Source organism: Nuphar pumila, chromosome 5, assembly GCF_984573655.1.
Source record: "Nuphar pumila chromosome 5, dmNupPumi1.hap1.1, whole genome shotgun sequence".
Classification (NCBI taxonomy): Eukaryota; Viridiplantae; Streptophyta; class Magnoliopsida; order Nymphaeales; family Nymphaeaceae; genus Nuphar; species Nuphar pumila.
Genome location: NC_143253.1, coordinates 121,496,418 through 121,517,680, shown reverse-complemented (window position 1 = coordinate 121,517,680; position 21,263 = coordinate 121,496,418). Strand labels below are relative to the sequence as shown.

At 36.0% G+C, this 21,263-nt stretch overlaps 1 protein-coding gene and 1 non-coding gene across 2 annotated transcripts; both read left to right on the top strand.

Annotated features, from left to right (window-relative positions):
• The first annotated feature begins 13,932 nt into the window (after positions 1 to 13,932).
• Positions 13,933 to 14,009, top strand: TRNAI-AAU (transfer RNA isoleucine (anticodon AAU)). The gene is given in 2 exon segments: positions 13,933 to 13,970; positions 13,974 to 14,009. It is a non-coding gene; the product is annotated as a tRNA-Ile (tRNA).
• A 4,575-nt stretch (positions 14,010 to 18,584) lies between these two features.
• Positions 18,585 to 19,970, top strand: LOC149838434 (uncharacterized). The gene is made up of 2 exons (XM_090007690.1): positions 18,585 to 18,903; positions 19,726 to 19,970. Exons 1-2 carry the CDS (start codon positions 18,682 to 18,684, stop codon positions 19,810 to 19,812), a joined length of 309 nt encoding a protein of 102 aa, XP_089863816.1. The 5' UTR covers positions 18,585 to 18,681; the 3' UTR covers positions 19,813 to 19,970.
• Positions 19,971 to 21,263: the final 1,293 nt, after the last annotated feature.

Sequence of the window (21,263 nt, the reverse complement as noted above, 5' to 3'; positions counted from 1 at the left end):
CTGACAAGTGGAACAGCCTCTGCCACGAGAAATCCTACAGGATTGCCGACATTGAATCAGTCGTCTTTGTCTCAGAGTAGCACATGGGTTCGTTCAATAAGACTGAATTGCTTGATTCTGGTCACTTTGATTAATGTTTACTTTCTGTCGTCTTGCCAAACCATAGTCACCAAAGTAAGAAGTGGATACGAGAATGCAAGAAATATGTGAAGCAAAATCAGAAAAATGTGCTCAAGATCCAACAATTGAATCACCACACAGGTGGTATCCCATGTGGTAAGCGGGGTCCTGTGCCATGCTGAAGCCCCAGGTTCGAATCCCTCCCCCACATGGGGTTTAAGAGATATCTCGTACGGTTCTGCTTAACCCCATCTTGCCTTTAAAAAAAAAAACCAACAATTGAATCGAGGCTATAAAAAAAATCTAAATTTTAAATTCATTTGTAACCTGAAGACTATAAGAAAGTGATGAAGCACATGTAAACTTATTTTTTTTAGAGTTGCACATGTAAAATTAATTTGCAGTATTTAAATTCATTTTTAACCACTTTTACCCAATTTTCCATCATATTTGCAGGTTTTATAACGAAAATATAATTAAAACACTAACAATGTCTTTCAATATTAAAAGTGCATTCACAACATGAAGAAAGTTCTATTTCGTATTCAAAAAAAGGTTTTTTATTTTCTACAAGCAAACTTCTCATAAAGTTAATTAGAAAGCATGGAAGAAGAATGTCATTTACTCTTTAAAAAGTCCTGAAAGCGGTGTACAAAATTTCCCCTATAAAACTAAGGCAAATTATTTTTACAGTCGAATTTGAAAAATAAATCCATTATTATTCACTAGTCTTCGCAGGATTTGAATGTCAATTTGTATCCATGGAGAGATGCTGCTTCCTAGAGTTGCTAAAAGTACTTGTATTTTCTGTATATTGAAAGATAACAAATGAATCATGCACTTCCTCCATTTGTTTGATTACGTATGTGGTTCACATCTATTATACATGGTTTTGAGTGTAAATTTAGCTGGTCTTACAGAATAGACCTGGAGTCTCATTTTATAAAAAAAATCTAAATTTGCTATAGTTGTTTGTACATCCAATCTAGTAGAAAACACCACCTTAATTTTCCCGATTTGTTCTACTTCTTTTGTAGATCCAACCATATAGAAAGCAGGTTTTCGAAAGGTTTCAAAATTTAGCAGCCCACAATGTACCCAAATTTTGTGACAAAAAAATAATAATATTTTTACATAAAAAAAGATGATCCAAAGTGCGATAACAAACAAACCATGCTATTAGCACAAACAAACCATGATATTGGCAAATGGTACATTGTCCCATCAACGATCTCAAAAGCCAAGATAACAAAGAAGCAGTTGGTACATTGGCCCACCATCCAATTTAAAATTAAAGTTTTCATGAGGTCATGCATTCAGCTGGCAGTAGTGCAAATTCAGTATATAGAAACCATTCATTTGATCTATATTTTCTTTTTAGACGAGCACATGCAAAGAAACCAGTTAGGTATAGGGCACAAATCATGGTCTGTACATGTCAAGAGGACAATGACAGCATTGGCCACCTGTGAAACTCATCCTCCATTATCTAAAGTTATTTTATTCAGTATGGCCTTTTGATAACACCATCCATATATATATATATATATATGCTGACAGGATGTCCAGATGACTGAACTAACTTGTTTGACGAAGTGTTCACATAATGCGGCACACGTCGCATCGAAAAAACAAGGGATGCTGCAGATGCACGGAATGTGTTTGCTACAGTGCATGTTCAGGGTCGGGATGAGCGCCATGTTGGTGCTCATTTGGTGGCCATGTAAGGAAAAATATCTTGGGACCCAAAATATTCCTTCGTATACACTCAAATAACCGAATGAGTGCCAACATACTGCTCATTCGGACCCCAAACATGCCCTGTAGCAAACAGTGCGCGTTGGGGGGAACATATAACCTACTCTCTTCTTTTTAACGGTGGTGTGCGTTCTTCTTTGTGTTTTGGGGTCCGAATGAGCGTCATGTATATAAGCATGTGGGGCTCGTATTTTTGTGTGTGTCGGCATCACTTAGCATCAGAGTCCGGTGCAATTGTAAAGACTTAAGTACCTTTTCTTGTCATTTTCGTCATAAAACGATGGTTTAAGAAAAAAAGACAAAAATGTTTTTCATCAAAAAAAGAAAAACGATGGTTCGAAAAAAGAACAAAATTGTCCTTCATCCAAAAAGTCAAGGATGGTATTAACTCTTCAAAGTCCAAACATTCTGTTTGCACCGTAACAAGAGCTCTCTTTGACAACGCACTGTTTACCGTCATCTATTGTCGTCGGAGCACCATTTGCGATCGTCTTGAGTCAAGGTTTTCGCCTTGGTTTTCAACTTATGTTACAACACATTGCCGTCTTCTCGTTTTTGCCTTGTGTTACAAAATATTTTTGGGTTTGTTCCTACCTTATGGATATAACTATAAATCGATCGATTGGTTCGATCATTGGTGGGCGTCATAGGGGCATTTGCCAGCCATCTCTTGTTACCGTTTTCTCTTATTCTTCGTGGTATCTTCGTTCCACCACCTCCTTTGTTAGGAAATTAACAAAGACCTAAATGTAAAAAAAAAAAAAGGTCAGGCCCAACTTTTTCATCCAACTCTCTCTTGCAGTTGGGCATCGGGGCCACCCTGCGATGGATTTTCCCTTAGTGAAATACGGTCCTTGGCTTTCACATCTCTCTCTGCTGAACAAGTGCTATCCAGACATCAATGGACGTCGAATAAGAACGTGCGCTAGTGAGAAGCGGTCGGCCAACGGTGATGCCGGGGCCATCGATCCTAATCCCTTCACCATTTACCAACGTGATTGTTGTTTTGTTTTTTGTTTTTTTTTTTAATCGAGTGGTTGAACCAGGGTTTGTTAGAAACACAATTTTAAATCCCTAATTTAGTTCAATACTATTTGATTATCCTTAAGCATTCGATTCGTATGATTGATCTTTCATGGCTGGTGTATTGTACTGATTTTATGAGGTTTCGGAATCTGCATACCAAATGTTCGACATAATTTCTCAACCAGCAATCACACTTGTTTTGTTCTGATTTCATGTGTGATTGATTACCAGATGAAAGTCTGTTTTTGCTATGGTATATTTTCCTTCTTATTGGTTATTTGCATGCATTCGTTCTTATTTGTTTCAAATTTTAAATATTTTAGATTTAAATCCAATCCAATCAGACATTTTTTTTTTTTAATTTAAACATTTTTATTTTAAATCCAATCCAATCCTACATTTTTTAGCTTCAAAATTTAAACATTTTTTGTTTTAAATCCAACCCAATCCGACACTTTTTAGTTTTAAATCCAATTCAAGATTTCAAATAATCCGAGTTTTAAATCCAATCCAATATGAGATTTTAGTTTCAAAATATCAATCAAAAAATAGTTTACTTATTGTTCTAATTTTTTCATATTTGGATCCCATTGAAGATTCATATCCAAGGTTAAAATCCATAATAAACTTATTAAAACATGGATAATAATGTGTGGATTAAGTTGTACTATCCAAACCAAAGTTACCCGACCCATTATCCATGTTGTTGGTGCACAATGAAAAACAAACTTGAAACACAACTTTCGTTTGCTATCAAAACAAACATTGGACTTGGTACAGTTGTTACATTACAAACATAATGAGTGTTCTGTCTGTTTTGTTCTTTTGTTCGGTAATTTCATAATTTCATGGACAAGCCATCGAGCCCACAGTTTTCTTTAGAACAAATTTAATATCTTGAGATTTAGAGAAGCAACATATTGTGTCAAGATCCAACAGCAAAGCCTAATATAAGGCTTATGCTAATGGTAACGCAGAAGTCTTTAAGGGTGGGAAATGACCTGCCAAATACTGCATAAACTACTATCTGAAGTAGAAATCTACACTAACTAAAATAGCAAATGCAATGGAGGTCACCATCACCGTGGGGTTTGTACATAATGAGCTTCACAATAGGTTACAATTTTTAGGGCTAGGAAATCCCCACCCGTCTCATACACAGGCACTGAAATCAATAGGATTAGGACTCCTAGCCTGTATATGTGTTTCATATCCATTTGGACCATATCCTTTTCTAAGGATACAAATCAATGTCACAAATATGGTTCTCGATATAATCTCGAAAAGGAAAAATCTTACAAGATTTTGAAGTCTGGTTTTGTCAAGGCACTGGGGAAATAACAGCACATGTAAACATATAAAAATATAAAGAAACTAAAAGAAATAAGACCAAAAGTTGTTTGATCGTACTAATATTGAGATAAAAGCATGATATTTTAAAAATGAACCTGCTCGTACATATGAGAGCCCCAAATCCAAATACTAATATGCAATAAAAATGAATCCCACACCCTAACTCATACAAATCGGGCCACAAAGAGAGAAAGAGAGAGATACTTGTGTAGGTCGCCGGAAGGACACCAAAGGGTTGGCATTGAGGGGAGTTTCATAGAGGAGGGGTAGTCGGCATTGGGAGAGGCTCATAGAGGGATGAGGAGTCGGCAGAGAGAGGGAGGGGAAGACAAAATTAAGGGCGTCAAAGGGTATTACCCCCTGACAGATATATATATATATATTTTTTTAGTATAACACCCGTCCCTATTCTCAGCATAACATGGAGGGGGATGGTGAAACACTGTTTCACAAACACAGCCAACGTGCGGTCTCATGGCGACACCGTTCCGTGCATCCACGGCATCCCGTGTGACACATAGAACACGCTATCAAACGTGCCCTTAACTTAACACCATGTTTGATAGTAAGGCTGGTAAAAGAACTGAATGAATTGATCACTAGGCGTTCGGGTTTGGCTTGTTAAGGTATTGAAGTTCGGGCTCGTGTAAAAAGGCAATATGTATTTTAAAGAGTGAAATTAATGATGTTTAAAATTTAAACCTCTAGGTCGAAGGTTGACTGCATTTCTTCTCCAAATCATTGACTGCACATTGGCTGGCCTCCGTTTGATAAACCCTTGAGGTCCCCCAGCTCACCGGGAGTACATCCAGCTTCGACCTTCGGCAAGGAATGCCACCTATGAAATGTTTTTCCTATTTAACAATCAACGGAGATATGCAGGTCCATTACTCACCAGCATAGCAAGGACCAATGAATGTGGCTTGGCTTAGTTTTTGGTGGTCTGATCTTATTTGACAGAGGAATGAATTGGTAATTTAAAAATTCCATCCGAATTCTATGGCATCCCTCTTGAAGCCAATGGATTTTTGACCTTTGTAATTTCCAGCCAATTTCTTCCCGAACTCTCCATTATCTCATGCAATATGTGAGGCCATTTATCTGGTTAGTAGGAAAACCATTGTAGGATTTTATCAACATGCTGTCCCCATTGCACAATACTATGGGGCAGCCACAAGACTGATGCTTAATTAACATGGCGATAAATGCATCCATTATAAGGAAAAGTTCTTTTACTGGCGCGTTTCACCTGGCACGTCTGGAAAAGACATTTCACTGTCTCTATTTTGCTTAACGCCGGTGAAAGATGAATTTTGCTGATGAATTGTAGATTGTGCAAGTAAATTCATTTTTTCTGGCACACTGCAAAAGTGCACCAGTACAATGTTATTGCACAGCTTAAGTGTGCCCGTAAAAACCCACACTTGAAAAGGTTTCTCTCTCTCTCTCTCTCACACACACACATGTTGGTTAATGCTCAAGGTCGTGGGCAAGAGAATCCAAAGCCCACGTATGACTTGGTGCTCAAGGTAGAAGGAAGTGGGTAGGGCATCCAATGCCCACGTTTGACTAAGCACTCAAAGCACACGTATTTTCAGTTTCCTAGTTTATAGGGATTTACTTTTTGTTAGTAGAGTCTCAAAAGTTGTGTAAGTGTGGTTTCTTTCCTAACTTTTAGCTCAAGTTTCCTATTTTTATGTAAAGGCTTTGCCTTCTTTAAATAATGGTACTTCTTCATGTTAAATGTGTAGTAGTGTAGAGAGAGAGGAAAGGAAATTCGTGAATAGCAATACATTTGAAGTTTTACTTTTCAGCTGTTGTGTTTTGTGTTATTTCATGTGCTGCACCTTTTGGCTTTTACCCTCTATTTCTCTCAATTCTTGGTATCAGACCACAGGTTGGAATCGGAGCTGGGCGTTTGAGAAAAATGCAATAGGAGCATTGTCGAAGCAAGGAGTTCCTATAGATTCAAAATTTCTTTTGAAGGATAATTGTTAAGTAAGTTTGGTATGGAAAATAATTCTAACTCTCTCAATTTGTCACAATCATTAGTGCCATATTTAATTGGTGAAAATTATGAATTCTGAAATATTAAGATGAAGACTTTCTTTATCTCACAAGACCTCTGGGAGTTGGTTGAAAATGGTTATGCAGATGTTGAAGGAACAAAGGCAGCAGAAAAAATTGATGTCAAAGAAGCTCGAAAGAGAGATGCAAAGGCATTGTTAGTACTACAACAGGCTGTGTCTAAAACCATTTTTCCAACTATTGCCGGTGCTGCTAAGTCAAAAGAAGCCTGACAACTTCTGAAGCAAAAATTTCATGGTGATAAGAAGATCACAACAGTTAAACTTCAAACCTTAATAAGAGAGTTTGAAACATTTTCTGTGAAAACCAGTGAGTCAATTCAAACCTTCTTTTCTAAGCTCTCTACCATTGTAAATCAAATGAAGACCTTTGGTGAAATTTTAGATGATCAAAAAATAGTAGAAAAGTTTTAAGGTGTCTACCTTCTAAATTTGATCATGTTGTTATTGCAATTGAAGAGTCCAAGGATTTATCTGTGTATTCTATTGATGAACTAATGGGGTCTCTTTTAGCCCATGAGCATCGCATAAACAGGTCTTCAGAAAAAACATTAGAACAGGCCTTTCAATCGAAAGTTGAAATTCCAAAAGAAAAGAATACTCAGTTTGATCAAAAGGGTGAAGGTAGAGGTCGAGGACGAGAAAGTTTTAGGGGATCCTTTCGTGGACGTGGAAGAGGTCGAGGAAGGTTTTATGATACCTCTCAAAGGAATGATGGAACAGAAAAAGGTAATCAAAATCTGTTCTTTAGAGGGAAACAATGTCATTTTTGTAAGAAATTTGGTCATATTGAAGCCCGATGTTTTGAAAAGGCAAATCAACAAGCAAATTTTGCAGATGAAAATGAAAATTTGTTTCTTGCAAGCATGAATACTAACAGTTGCAAAAGTGAAATGTGGTTTGTAGACAATGGTTGCAGTAATCATATGACCGGTGATAGAAGTCTTTTTAAGAATATTGATGAGACTGTGAAGTTGAATGTGTGGCTTGGGAACAACAATAAAGTAGATGTCAATGGCAAATGAACAGTTGCAATCAAGACAAAATCAGGTAATGAACGATACATTCAAAATGTATATTATGTTTCTGGTTTGGCTCAGAACTTACTGAGTGTAGAGCAATTGGTTAAAAAGGGTTACACTCTTTTATTTGAAAATGACATTTGTGGGATTAAAAACAAGAATGGTACAGTTCTTGTAAAAATAGATATGATTCAAAATAAAATGTTTCCACTTGAAATGATCAAGATAGATAATTGTGCTTTTATGGCAAATGGTTTTGATCAATCTAAATTATGGCATTTGAGGTTTGGGCATCTTTATTTTAATGGTTTGAAACTCTTGCATCAAAAAAATATGGTGGTTGGTTTGCCAGCCATTAATTGTACAAATGAGATATGTGAAGTGTGTGTTTATGGTAAACAACACCAATTATCATTCCCAGTTGGAAAAGCATGGAGAGCTAAAGAACCTCTTGAATTAGTTCATGCTGATATATGCGGGCCCATGAGAACTATTTCATTAAACAATAGCAAATACTTTTTGCTTTTAACTGACGATTTTACTAGAATGAGTTGGGTGTACTTTCTTACTCATAAATCCCATGCATTTGATAGATTTAAGGAATTTAAGTTCCTTGTTGAAAATGAGAGAAGAAAAACTATAAAAATATTGCGCACAGATAGAGGAGGAGAATTTTTATCTGATGAGTTTGGTTTGTTTTGCAAAGATCATGGTATTCGTAGGCAGCTGACAGTAAGAAAGACACCACAACAGAACGGAGTGGCAAAAAGGAAAAATCGTACAGTGGTAGAAATGACACACAGCATGCTAAGTGAAAAGAAGGTGCCAAATGAGTTTTGGGTAGAAGCCGTTAACACTGCAGTACATATCTTAAATATTTCTCCAACAAAGGCAGTTTGAAAAAAAACACCTTATGAGGCCTGGTGGGATCGAAAGCCAAATGTAAGTATGTTGAAGGTATTTGGCAGTATAACATATGCTTTGATTGACTCTTCAGAAAGAACCAAGTTAGATAAGAAAAGTGAAAAGTGTATCTTTGTTGGTTATAGTAATGAAACTAAGGGATATCGTCTCTATAATCCTTCTTTTAAAAAATTGATTATAAGAAGGGATGCTATTTTTTATGAAAAAGCATGTTGGGAATGGACCAACAATGAAAGCGTGAAGTTGCAAATTGATGAAGTGGCATCACAATCAAATCATACTATTGAAGCATTATCTCCAGAAACATCAAGTATGGGAGATGAATTCACAGAAAATATTGAGTCCACACTTGATGTGGACACTCCTCCGAAAAAAGTATGATCTCTGGAGGATATTTATAAATGTGATTTTGCTTTTGTGGTACTAGAACCATCATCATATGATGAAGCATGTGCAGATAAGAAATAGATAGATGCAATGAAAAAAGAAATTGAGGTCATAAAGAGGAATGACACATGGGAGCTTTCCAACTTGCCACCGGGAAAGGAATCAATTGGAGTAAAGTGGGTTTATAAGGTCAAGTATGATGCTGGTGGAAATGTAAACAAATATAAGGCAAGGTTAGTTGCTAAAGGGTTCGTGCAAAAATATGGAATTGATTTTACTGAAATGTTTTCACCTGTTGCAAGATTTGAAACTGTGAGAATGATCCTTGCGATTGCAGCTCAATTCAAATGGAAAGTTTATCAATTTGACGTTAAGGCTGCATTTTTAAATGGTTTTCTAAATGAAGTCGTGTATGTTGACCAACCACTTGGATTTGTTGTTAAAGGAAAGGAAGAAAAAGTTTATAAGTTAAAAAAGGCCTTATACTGGATAAAACAAGCCCCACGTGCATGATATAGTTGCCTTGATAAATTCTTCCACCAAAATGGTTTTCAAAGAAGTGATAGTGAACCTACACTCTATGTCAAAGTAAATGGGAATGAATTGCTCATTGTAAGTGTCTATGTAGATGATATTATCTACACTGGTTCTTCATTTAAGCTTATTGCAGAATTTAAACATAGTATGATGAAGGAATTTGAAATGTCAGATTTGGGGATGCTATGTTTTTTTCTTGGTCTTCATGTCGTGCAATCTGAAGAAGGGATTTTCGTGTCTCAAGAAAAGTATGCTTTGGAACTGCTCAAAAAATCAAAGATGTTGAATTGCAAAGTTTGTGAAACTCCGATGAATGCGAATGAAAAATTGAGTTTGAAAGATGGAATGGCAAGAGCAAATGAAAGATGTTTTAGAAGCTTGGTCGGTGGATTAATGTATTTAACTCACACTCGGCCAGACATTGTATTCTCAGTCAGTATGATTTCAAGGTTTATGCACAATTCATCTATGCAACATCTAGGCGCAGCAAAAAGGATTCTCCGCTATATACGGGCAACAATCAATTTTAGAATTTTTTATAATCATGTTACTGACTTTAATTTGATTGGATTTACTGACAGTGATTGGGCAGGTTCAATGGATGATCTAAAAATCACAAGCGAGTTTGCTTTCGGTTTTGGTTCAGACATTGTGTCGTGGTTTTCAAAGAAACAAAATTCAATAGCGCTATCAACTTCAGAAGCGGAATATATTGCTGCTACATCTGCTACCTGTCAAGCAATCTGGATGAGGCGTGTTATGAAGGACCTGCATGTAGAACAAAATCTTCCAACTAAGCTCTACTGTGATAATCAGTCTACAATTTCTATTGCTAAAAATCCTACTTTTCATGGTAGGACAAAGCACATTGAGCTTAGATATCATTTTATAAGAGATGCAGTGGAAAAATGTGAAGTAGTGTTGAAGCATTGCTCTATAAATGATCAAGTTGTTGATGGTTTTATAAAAGCCTTGTCATCTAAAAAAATTTTGATGTTCAGAGAATCTATAGGTGTGCAAGGCCTTTTACATTAAGGGAAAAAATGTTGGTTAATGCTCAAGGTCGTGGGCAAGAGAATCCAAAGCCCATGTATGACTTGATGCTCAAGGTAGAAGGAAGTGGGTAGGGCATCCAATGCTCATGTTTGACTTAAAGAGCACTCAAAGCCCACATATTTTCAGTTTCCTAGTTTATAGGGATTTACTTTTTGTTAGTAGAGTCTCAAAAGTTGTGTACGTGTGGTTTCTTTCCTAACTTTTAGCTCAAGTTTCCTATTTTTATGTAAAGGCTTTGCCTTCTTTAATAAGTGATACTTCTTCATGTTAAATGTGTAGTAGTGTAGAGAGAGAGGAAAGGAAATTCGTGAATAACAATACATTTGAAGTTTTACTTTTCAGCTATTGTGTTTTGTGTTATTTCATGTGCTGCACCTTTTGGCTTTTACTCTCTATTTCTCTCAACACACACACTCGCTCTGAGGTTAGGGCTAGGGTTTTTTCAAGTTGGAGATTGGGGTTTTGCTCAGGTTAGGTTTTCACACATCCTTGCCCGACCCTCATTCTCTCTCCTTCGGGTTAGGTCTTCACTCATCGTCACCCCACCTTCATTCTCTCTCGCTCCGAGTGATCATTGAGAAGGCAACATGCAGATCTCGATCATCCTCAGGCTCACTCTCTCTCATTGATCATCCTCAAGCAAGATCATCATGTGTTGTTGGTTTTCTCTCTATGATTATCCTCAAGCAAGCAGCTCTCGATCATCCTCAGCTCACACTCTCTCTTCATGTTTCTAGGGTAAGTGTCAATTTCTCTTGTCTTTGGATTCATCTGGATTGATCGGAGGGTGGAAGAGAACTATAACAAGAGGAGTTTTCTTTTTTATTTGGATTTTTGATAGTCGTAAAATATCTTGTTTGAGTTTTTCATGGATCAGAACCATGGGAATTGTTGATAGTTAAGTTTTTAAATTGGGTGGAATACGCTAGCTTATTCTTTTGATTTTTTTATTATATCTTTTTCTTCTTGTTTTTCTTCATTTTTTGTTTAATTATAATGGATTTTTTGCTCCTTCATGTTTTTTTCCTTTTGTTGCAAAAGAATATTTATAGATTTTTTTTAACTGCAGCTTGCATTTATCTCCTTTGACTTTTTGGACTGTTTAGATCCATGTTAAGTTCTTTTCATGTTTCTATGTATTCTTTCAATTGTTTAGAATGTAAAATTGGTGGTTAGTTTAGGTTTAGTTGTATTTTTTGGATCGATTAGTTTAGGTTTAGATTTTTTATAATTGCTACCCATGTGTTCTTAATCGTCATCAGCAATTTGTTGGTAATTACTATTCTAAAATTTTCATTCTAGCAAGTGTTTGGATGTAATCAAGTTCTATTCATTTATGTTTATATTTATTTTAAACATGATAATTGTTGTTGGGATGAGCTGTTTATTGTATTCAAAAAAGGAGGAAGGGTCGTAGTTCACCTTTTTTGGGCTAAATATGAACTTGAGCTTAGGCTTTTATTTAGAAAAAAGAAATATACAATCAAAACTGAAAAAGGGATGTGGTTTCTTGATAGCCTACTTTTGGTTTACAAACATTCATATTTCCTGTGGAAGATAAAACTCTTGTTGGGCAAAATGTAAAAAAAAAAAAAAACATTAACTACAGCCATGAGTCAGTTAATAGTCACTGCTGGCATTAACTATGACCCATGCCATACTTAATAGTCAGTATTAAGTACAGCCCCCTAGCCGTAGTTAATAGTTTGTCATTTTTCAGGTCAGTATAATAACATTAACTACAACCATTGGCCATAGTTAATCCTATTTGATACAGTACTATCCACTATGGCCATTGGCCATAGTTAAAAACTATTTACTACATTTTTTTAGCATTAAATAACCCAAAGTGTTGGAGGCTCTCTTTAATTTGGGAATTTTAAAGGATTTTCTTGTTGAATCATTTTAAAAAAGATGGACTGTCTTTTACTTTGAGTAAAATGTGTATTTCTCTCCATTTTTTGAAGTTATCTTTATGTTTGAATATGTTATTTCCATTATGTGAACCTTTTTAGAAGGAGATGGGTTGTGATTTTGGAGGTTAGTTTATGGTTTTTTGTTTTCCTTTGTAAAAGCCTGCATGCGTCTCCTTTGTTTTTTTTTATTCTTTATGTAGACGTTATCTTGAGTTTTAATTGTGTTAGCAACTATTCTTTGAAAATTTCAGGATGTAAAGGTGGAACTTAATTTAGGTTTTGTTTTCCTTTATATCAATTGATAATCTGGTTACTTTAGGTTTATATGGTATAGAACCTTTATTGCCCATCGGTGAGGATGAGTGGTATATCTAGCAAGAATAAAAGTTGTGAATTCTCGAACTCAAAATTTGTTGGATAATATGTAATCCTTTTCATTCTCAGCTTTGATGGGATTGATATTGAACATGATGGGACTCCTAAGGATGTTCATTGGATAATATGTAATCCTTTTCTTTTTTGTGTTTGATGAATTTTGAACACTTAATTTACATGATCTAGACATGGCTAAAGTAGGTTGCTTGATTCTTGATGCTTTTTTTCATAATCATTTTTTAGTCAAGTGGTAATTTATCAGATTCTTGGTACTATATTCTCCGTTTCTAGCCAATAAATATTAGTTTTAATATGACAAACTATTAGATTTCTTTATCTTGTCTGAGATTGTGGTGCTTTTCTATAATGAAAGTTGAAAATCCAATTTATGAGTATATTGAATATTTATTGCTGATTTCAGGTATATGTGTGAGTTAATTCATAGTTCTTTTATACAATGATCACTTTACATTATTTCCACTAGTTTGACCTTAGAAAACTTTTTTTTAACATGTACCAGGTAGTATTTGTGCTCAAGAATTTACCTACATATTGATAAAAATATGCTTCACAAGTCTTGTTTTTCTTTATTCATGCATGAACACGGGATCTATTTGACAGTATGAGCTTGCTGCTGCAAGTTCTTTGCTTATTAGTTGTTTTTTGTCATTGTTGATGCTTGCTCATGTTTTGAATTTAATTTTTCATGTTTTTCATGCCTTCCCTTCTGTTTGATTGTTCACGATTTGTCATTTAGTTAAGACATGGTAGTGTAATTCCATTTGCAAGGAAATAACAGTCCTTTGCAAGAATCATGACAACATTATTTTGACATTGGCAATTCACCTTTGGACAAAGGACAACACTACTCTGACGTTTATATAAATAAATTAGTTACTTTTATTTTGCATTAATTTTTATATTTATTGCTTGTGCAAATTTTTGCAGGGTTGGAAACTTTCTAACTTGTTTGCAAGTGTGCAAATTTTTCTAGGGTTGGAAACTTTCTGAATTGATGTTTGCAAGTGTGCAAATTTTTGCAAGGTTGGAAACCAGCAGTAGGCATGTGATAACCCACCAGGTATCAATACCTGTCCCATTTATGCTTGAAGAGGAGTATAAGCACTGTTGTTTTCTTGTAGGTGTGTTTAGCTGCTTAAAAGGAGTTCACATTCATAATGTTTGGCATTTATGTCTTGTTTCAAATTAGCTTGTAGTTCTTCAAAACTGAAGGATGGACATCTCTACTAATCTTATTATTTCTACATGAGCTCTGAGATGTGTCAGACATCAAGCAGCAACTGGATTGTTGAGATGTTATTCATAAGAATAACATTGCTTGGATATTGTTAGTGAACATTTCATTTTGTTGGTCCTGTAGCTCAGTTTGTTAGAGCGTTGGTTAAATGTTAAGCCAGAGGCCATGGGTTCGAATCCCATCGGGACCATTCCATAGCTCAAGGTAATATTTAATTTTGGTGGTCCTGTGGCATCACTGCTTTTCTGGTTTGTTCATTGGCTGTTTTGGTTCTGCTATGCTCTTTCATTGTCATGTGTGGTTTTGTTTTTGTTTTCTTTTATTGCATTAATATAGTGTTCTCATACAAAGATTTTTTTTTGCTAAGGTGTTTACTGGCGCACTTATTAAGTGCACCAGTAAAAAAAACTTTTACTGGTACTAAAAAACTGCCAAAAAAGTGCACTGTTTCTGGCACAAATTTATCTCTAGTAAAAACATTTTTCTGGCACTATTTTAGCGAAAGAAAAGGCATTTTTTTCTTGAACTATTGTAGCGCCAGTAAAAATCCATTCACTGGCACTATACATTAGTGCCACTAAATGTATTACCTACGACACTTTTACTGGCAAAACTACTAGCACTAATTTAGCACCAGTGAAGGTCTTTACTAGAGCTACACAGACTTTTACTGGGACTAATTTAGGGCCAGTAGAGGTCTGATTTCTTGTAGTGATCTTTTCACCCACTGTCATATTGCCTCTCTCTCTCTCTCTATATATATATATATATATATATGTATACAGCCACCCTTATAAATAGATAAACGATGGGGCTTTCTTTCAACACTCATCACTCTTTCTCTACCATTTGATATGGCAATGAAGGGAGCCTCCATATCCATCCTCTTTCTTGCTCTACTCTTAGTATTTTCTCAAGACTTTGCACATGAATTGAATGAAAGAGAAAGTAGGTTCTATCCTCTAGTCCTATTCCATCCTACTTGATTTTCTCCTCTAGCTATATGGCCTATATATATAGCATGCTCGATTTAACAGGAATCAACCCTTGGATCATGTCTTTACAATAAAAAAATATGTTTTTATGAGTTAAGAAAAATTGATGTGATCATAGCTGCTGATTTTTGGATCACTGAAAAAAAATGCATACAAGTCAGATTTTGGTGTTACAAAAGTAGGTTCATGTGTAGATTACATCTATAGTGTTAGATGTGAGAAAAAACAAAAATAAAATGTTATTTGCTAAGTTGATCATAAATACAATCGACTTTAAAACACACACACACACACACATATATATATAAATATATGAAAGGGAGACCGTCCAACCAAAGGAAGATCTAAAATCTATAACCAATGATAATCGACTGTGTTCTTCTCTAACGATCGTGTTTTTCATTGATAAGACTTTATGTATTGGATTTTTATCATTCATTTAGTGAGCGACATGTCTTGGATTAAGAATTTTCAATGTTTAGATGTGTTTTTTAAAGTGCTAAAAATCAACGGCTCACAATACTTTGTATTGTAAAGTTTTAATTGTATTATGAGCTGTCAATTTTTCATGTTTCAAAAAATACATCTATATGATGCTAAGTCTTTGGGTAAAGCATTTTTCTTACTAAATAAATTATAAAGAATAAATATATGAGGGTTGATCGATGAGGTGCTCTAACATTGGAGAAGAGGAGCCGTTCGATCATCATTGGTTGTAGATTTTGGACCTTCCTTTGGTTGGATGGTCCCCTTCCCTATATATATAGATATATATATAGAAGGTGGTAGCTTAATCACTTTTCTAGCTAACTGCCAAGCTAATCAAGCTTTAAAGGGTTTTTTTCATAATTTGCTTAAATCTGACCATCCAGATGTGTTATACATGCTTGATTTCATAGGAATTGACACTACAAAAAAATAGTTGATTAGCGACGGAATTTAGCGACGGAGTTATATCGTCGCTACTTAGCGACAGATTAACGAGAGAAATGAATCCATCGCTATATTTGTAGAATTTTACGAAACTAGCGACAGAAAACATTCCCTCGCAAAATCCGTCGCTACTTAGCGACGGATTTTGCGAGAGAATGTTTTGTCGCAATAAATACGACAGTTAGCGACGGAATTGCGACGGCTAAGATTCCGTCGCAACATAGCGACGGCCTAGGCGACGAAATATTTTCTGTCGCCTTTTTTGTTTTTTGAATTACGATGGCTTAGCGACGGAATTAATCCGTCGCTAAGCCGTCGCTATATGTCGCATTACCCCTAATCCCAGCCCTCTTTTTCCTTTCTCCTTTCGCTGCTCCCGCCCGCCGCCCTCTCCCTCCTGCCGCCCTCTTCCTTCCGTCAACCTTCCGCTGCCGCCGTCGCTGCCCGGAGCAACCGCAGGTACGTAAATGGATTGGAGGTCGACCCCCTGCTTTTTCCGGCAGGGGGTCGACTCTGCCAGGCGGTCGACCCCCTGCGTTTTCCGGCAGGGGGTCGACTCTGCCAGGCGGTCGACCCCCTGCGTTTTCCGGCAGGGGGTCGACTCTGCCAGGCGGTCGACCCCGGTAGGTGGTCGACCCTCTGCCGTGTCCGGCCGGGGGTCAACCCTGGTAGGGGGTCGACCCCCTGCCGTGTCCGGCCGGGGGGGGGGGGTCGACCCCCCGCCATGTCCGGCCGGGGGTCGACCCCCCGCCGTGTCCGGCAGGGGGTCAACCCCGGCAGGGGGTCAACCCCTTTTGATGTCCGGCAGGGGGTCAACCCCCTGCCTTGTCCGGCCGGGGTCGACCCCCTTGCCGTCTCCGGCCAGGGGTCAACCCCCTGCCTTGTCCGGCAGGGGGTCCACCCCTTTTGATGTCCGGCCGGGGGTCGACCCCCTGCCGTGTCCGGCCGGGGGTCGACCCCCTGGTTTCTTGCTCTTTTTTTTCTTTTTTCAGAAATTAGGGTTTTTATTTTATTTTTATTGTTTAGTTTTCTTTGATTTTCATTGATTAGGATTTTTTATTTTGATTTTCATTTATTAAGCAATTGAATCAAATTTCTTAAATTAAGGCTATTTGTAGTTAATTTAATTAGGGTTTTTTATTTGATTTTGTTTTATTAGGGCTTTGAATCAAAATTTAAAAATTAGGGCATTTTATAGTTAATTTGATTAGGGTTTTCTTGGATTTGATTAGAGCTTTTATTTTTATTTTCTATGATTAGGGATTTGAATCATAATTTTTTTAATTAAGGATTTTTAGTTAATTTGGTTAGGACTTTAAATCAAAATTTTTTAATTAAGGCTTTTATAGTTAATTTGATTAGGTTTTTTTTATTTATTTAGAGTTTTTATTTTTATTTTCTATAATTAGGGATTTAAATCACATTTTTTTAATTAATACTTTTTAGTTAATTTGATTAAGGATTTTTTTGTATTTGATTTTGGCAGGTTTTTTCCTTGTTTGATTAAGGTTTAAATTGTGGCTTTTTTATTTAATTTTATGGTTTATTTTTCTTATAGTTTATGATGTTTTGGTTTATTTATAATTTATTTTCTTGTATTTTAAGGTTTTATGATTTAATATGGTCGAATAATTTCATGGTGACTTCATTTTAAAACATCATTTTTTTTTGCAGATTTCTCAACAGAACTTGCTTGTGCCCCGCCACCCGTGGTAAGTAAGTGACAAAAACAATGCAAATCGGGTAAATACCCGTGGTGAGTAAGTGATGCAAGCGCATCACATGTTATTTAATTTATTGAATATAACACTTTATTGTTCACACACTCACTTAGTTGTTGATATCTATGACTACTTTGTTGGAGTTCGGAGATCATGCTGAGCATGATTTTAATGTATGAATATGGAAGTGTTCTTATTTTTGGAGTACGGAGTCCATGCTATGCATGGTAGTAGTTAGTGGGATATTGAAGTGTGTTTGCTGCAGGTACATGTTTGATATTTGTTTGATATGAATTATTTCGATGTATTGCAATGTTTGATGTGATTGTATCCATGCTTACATGTAGTTACTTTCAATTTGATTATGTCTTCCATGTGAAATTGTATACTGAAAGCATGCTTCAAATGAATGTATCGTGTCATGAATAGTTTGCACATGAAAATATTAAGTTATCAATGCATGCATCATAATTCTTGTGATTGTATGACATCATATATTGCATGATAAATTTGATATTTTCTTCATCATAGTATTCTGATGGTTCTCTTTTAACTGGTTAGGATACTATTCGTAACATCATACGACAGAATGACTGCAAACCGTGAATGGATGTACCGTAGGATAGTAGACAATGAGTTATCGCATGAATATATGGATGGTGTCGACAGTTTTATTGAATTTGCAACGGCAAGTGTCAGTACGGTAGATCCCACAGGTCGGATTAGGTGTCCCTGCAAGATTTGTAAGAATAATCGATTTGTAGAACCTCATGGCGTTAGACATCACCTATACAGGAAGGGTTTTGTGAGTGATTATCAGAACTGGACGTTTCATGGAGAAGAATTTAGAAACGATTTTGATGCACGGGTGAATGTGGTGCACGATAATCCATATACGAATTTGATATTTGGATGTGTTTGTAGAAACACATAAACGGAAGACCACGGGAGTCTTCGTATCAGAGAAGGCGAGAACGACAACGGTATGTATTAATTCTATTAATAATCATTGCAATATATATGCAAGTCATCATAATGTTATCATTAATTATTAATGAATACTTTAAACATTATTTTGTAGGAGGCATATGAGCAACAAATGGTAGAGCGATATGGTGAAGACGCTACTCAGCATCCATCATTTGATCCTACAGCATGGGTGACTGCAGCAGGTGAACCCAAAAAAGGTCGCGTGTTCGGGTTTGGGAGTAATATGAACACTTCACCAGTTATTGGTTCTTCCAGTTACGGCTCACCAACTTCTTGCGCCGACATAAGCTCCAAGCAGCCGACTATTCTTTCCGGTGATGATGTACGCGAGATCATTAATGAATCACTGAATAACTACTTCCAATACACCGTCGCCCCCTTTCTCCGAAATGAGATCAAGGCCGCTGTTCAGGATAGGGGATCTTCGATTCCAGGTCCCTCTCAGGTATAATCACATATATAGTTTTTTTGACTATCTTAAAGCACATCTGAGCATGGTAGAATCACATATAGAGTTTTTCTAGATGCCTTAGAACACATATGAACATGCTATAATCACATATTCAATTTTTTTACTGCCTTAGCACACATATGAGCATGATAGAATCACATATATATATATTTAATTTTTTGTCTGTCTTAGAGCACATATGAGCATGATAGAATCACATATAAAGTTTTTTTGATTGCATTAGAACACATAAGCATGCTATAATCACATATTCAGTTTTTTTACTGCCTAAGAACACATATGAGCATATTATAATCACATATTCTGTTTTTTGACTGCCTTAGCACACATATGAACATGCTATAATAACATATAGAGTTTTTTAACTGCCTTAGAACACATATGAACATGTTATATATCATTTATGATAGAATCACATATAAAATTTTTGGCTTTGCCTGCCTTAGAGCACATATGAGCATGCTATATTCACATATTCAATTTTTTTACTGCCTTAGCACACATACGAGCATGATCGAATCACATATATAGTTTTTTGCTTGCCTTAAAGCACATCTGAGCATGGTAGAATCACATATAGAGTTTTTTTATATGCCTTAGAACACATATGAACATGCTATAATCACATATTCAATTTTTTGACTGCCTTAGCACACATATGAGCATGATAGAATCACATATAGAGTTTTTTTATTGCCTTAGATCACACATGAGCACATGATAGAATCACATATAGTGTGTAATTTATTTCATTATATTTTGTTTATCAATACTGACTGTTCTTTTCTTGTGTAGGCTGCTAGCGATAATCAGGGTAGTGGAGCTGAAGGGACAGATAAAGACAATGAACAAGAAGACGCACAAAATCTTGGCGATGATTAGAGGACTGTGTTGAAGAAGTTCTATTTTTTTTATTTTTCCTAATTGTAATTGTTGAATTGTAAATAATTAAACTTCTTAGTTTTAAGGTGGAACGATTAATTATTATAGATACTTGTTATATGAATTTTTTTGTGTGGTTTGTTTTTTATTTACAGGAAATATAAATTGTACAGGAAATATAAATTGTACAGTTCTCCGTAATTAATTTTTAAATAAATTTTTTTTGATTTTTTTTCGTTTTTGCGACGGATTAGCGACGGATGATTCCGTCGCTATTCATATTAATCTAGCGACGGCTTAGCGACGGAATTAAATCCGTCGCCACGCCGTGGTCGCCGTTTAGTACCGGCGGATTGGCGACGGAATATAGCGCTCGTTATTCCGTCGCAATTAGCGACGGACTTGGCGACGGAATAATTCCGTCGCCAGTTAGCGTCGAAATATTCGCGACGTAAGCATACTGTCGCCGCGTTGTCGCTAATCCGTCGCTAACATGGTTAGCGACGGATTAGCGACGGATTAGCGACGAAAGGTGGTCGTCGCTAATCTACTGCTCTGTTGTAGTGTGATTCTTAGATAATCTAATTCTAATATGCAGTTAAGTTTTTATAAGGTTTAAAAAATCGACAGTTTGAGATTTTCATAAATATTCAAGACTTCAAAAGTCATATTTTTTATCGGAAAAACAACATCCGAATATCTTTTTCTAGTAAATCGACCATGTTGAACATATTTGTACAATCAGATTTAAGTAAAACATGAGAAAAACCCTTCAAAAGCCCGTTTAGTTGGTCACAAATTTGTGAATCTCTTTGAGAAGTATTTACTTAAGGGAGGTTTGCAAGGTATCTTTACTAAGATCGTACTATATTTGTGAAGGTATTACCATATTTGCGAAGCTCTGTAGGTGATCTCATTTTTATTGAAAGTTGCAAACTTCCTACAACATACCTATATATTCAACAGGGTTGTATGTGCGAAGCGCAAAATAATGTCCTACAAAAGTTTGGAATCAGAGATTTTGGATATGCAAAGGATTTCATCAAGTTGGTAGGTATTTTGGAAAGCACGCCATTTTTGCAAGGACAATATGATCATTTTATGTATTGTTTATCTGAATGGATCAAGGCTGCTCTATCATTGGTATTCTTAAAAAAGAGTATGGATTTGGATTCAAATCCAACTCATATATCATAAAAAGTTATGGATTTATATATGATCTAATTATTTAGTTGTTTGGGATTGATGAAAAAATGGTGAAACCTAATATTTTTTTCACATGAAAATGTCTTTTTGGCCCTCTCATTTGAGAGAGAGAGAGAGGATTAGGAAGATGAGAAGTAATGAGTGGTGCACTAAATGAAGGTTAAAAAGGTTTCCTAAAACCTAGGCCCTCTCATTTGAGAAAGGTGTATGGGTAGCATGATCATTTTAATAAATAAACGCTAGAA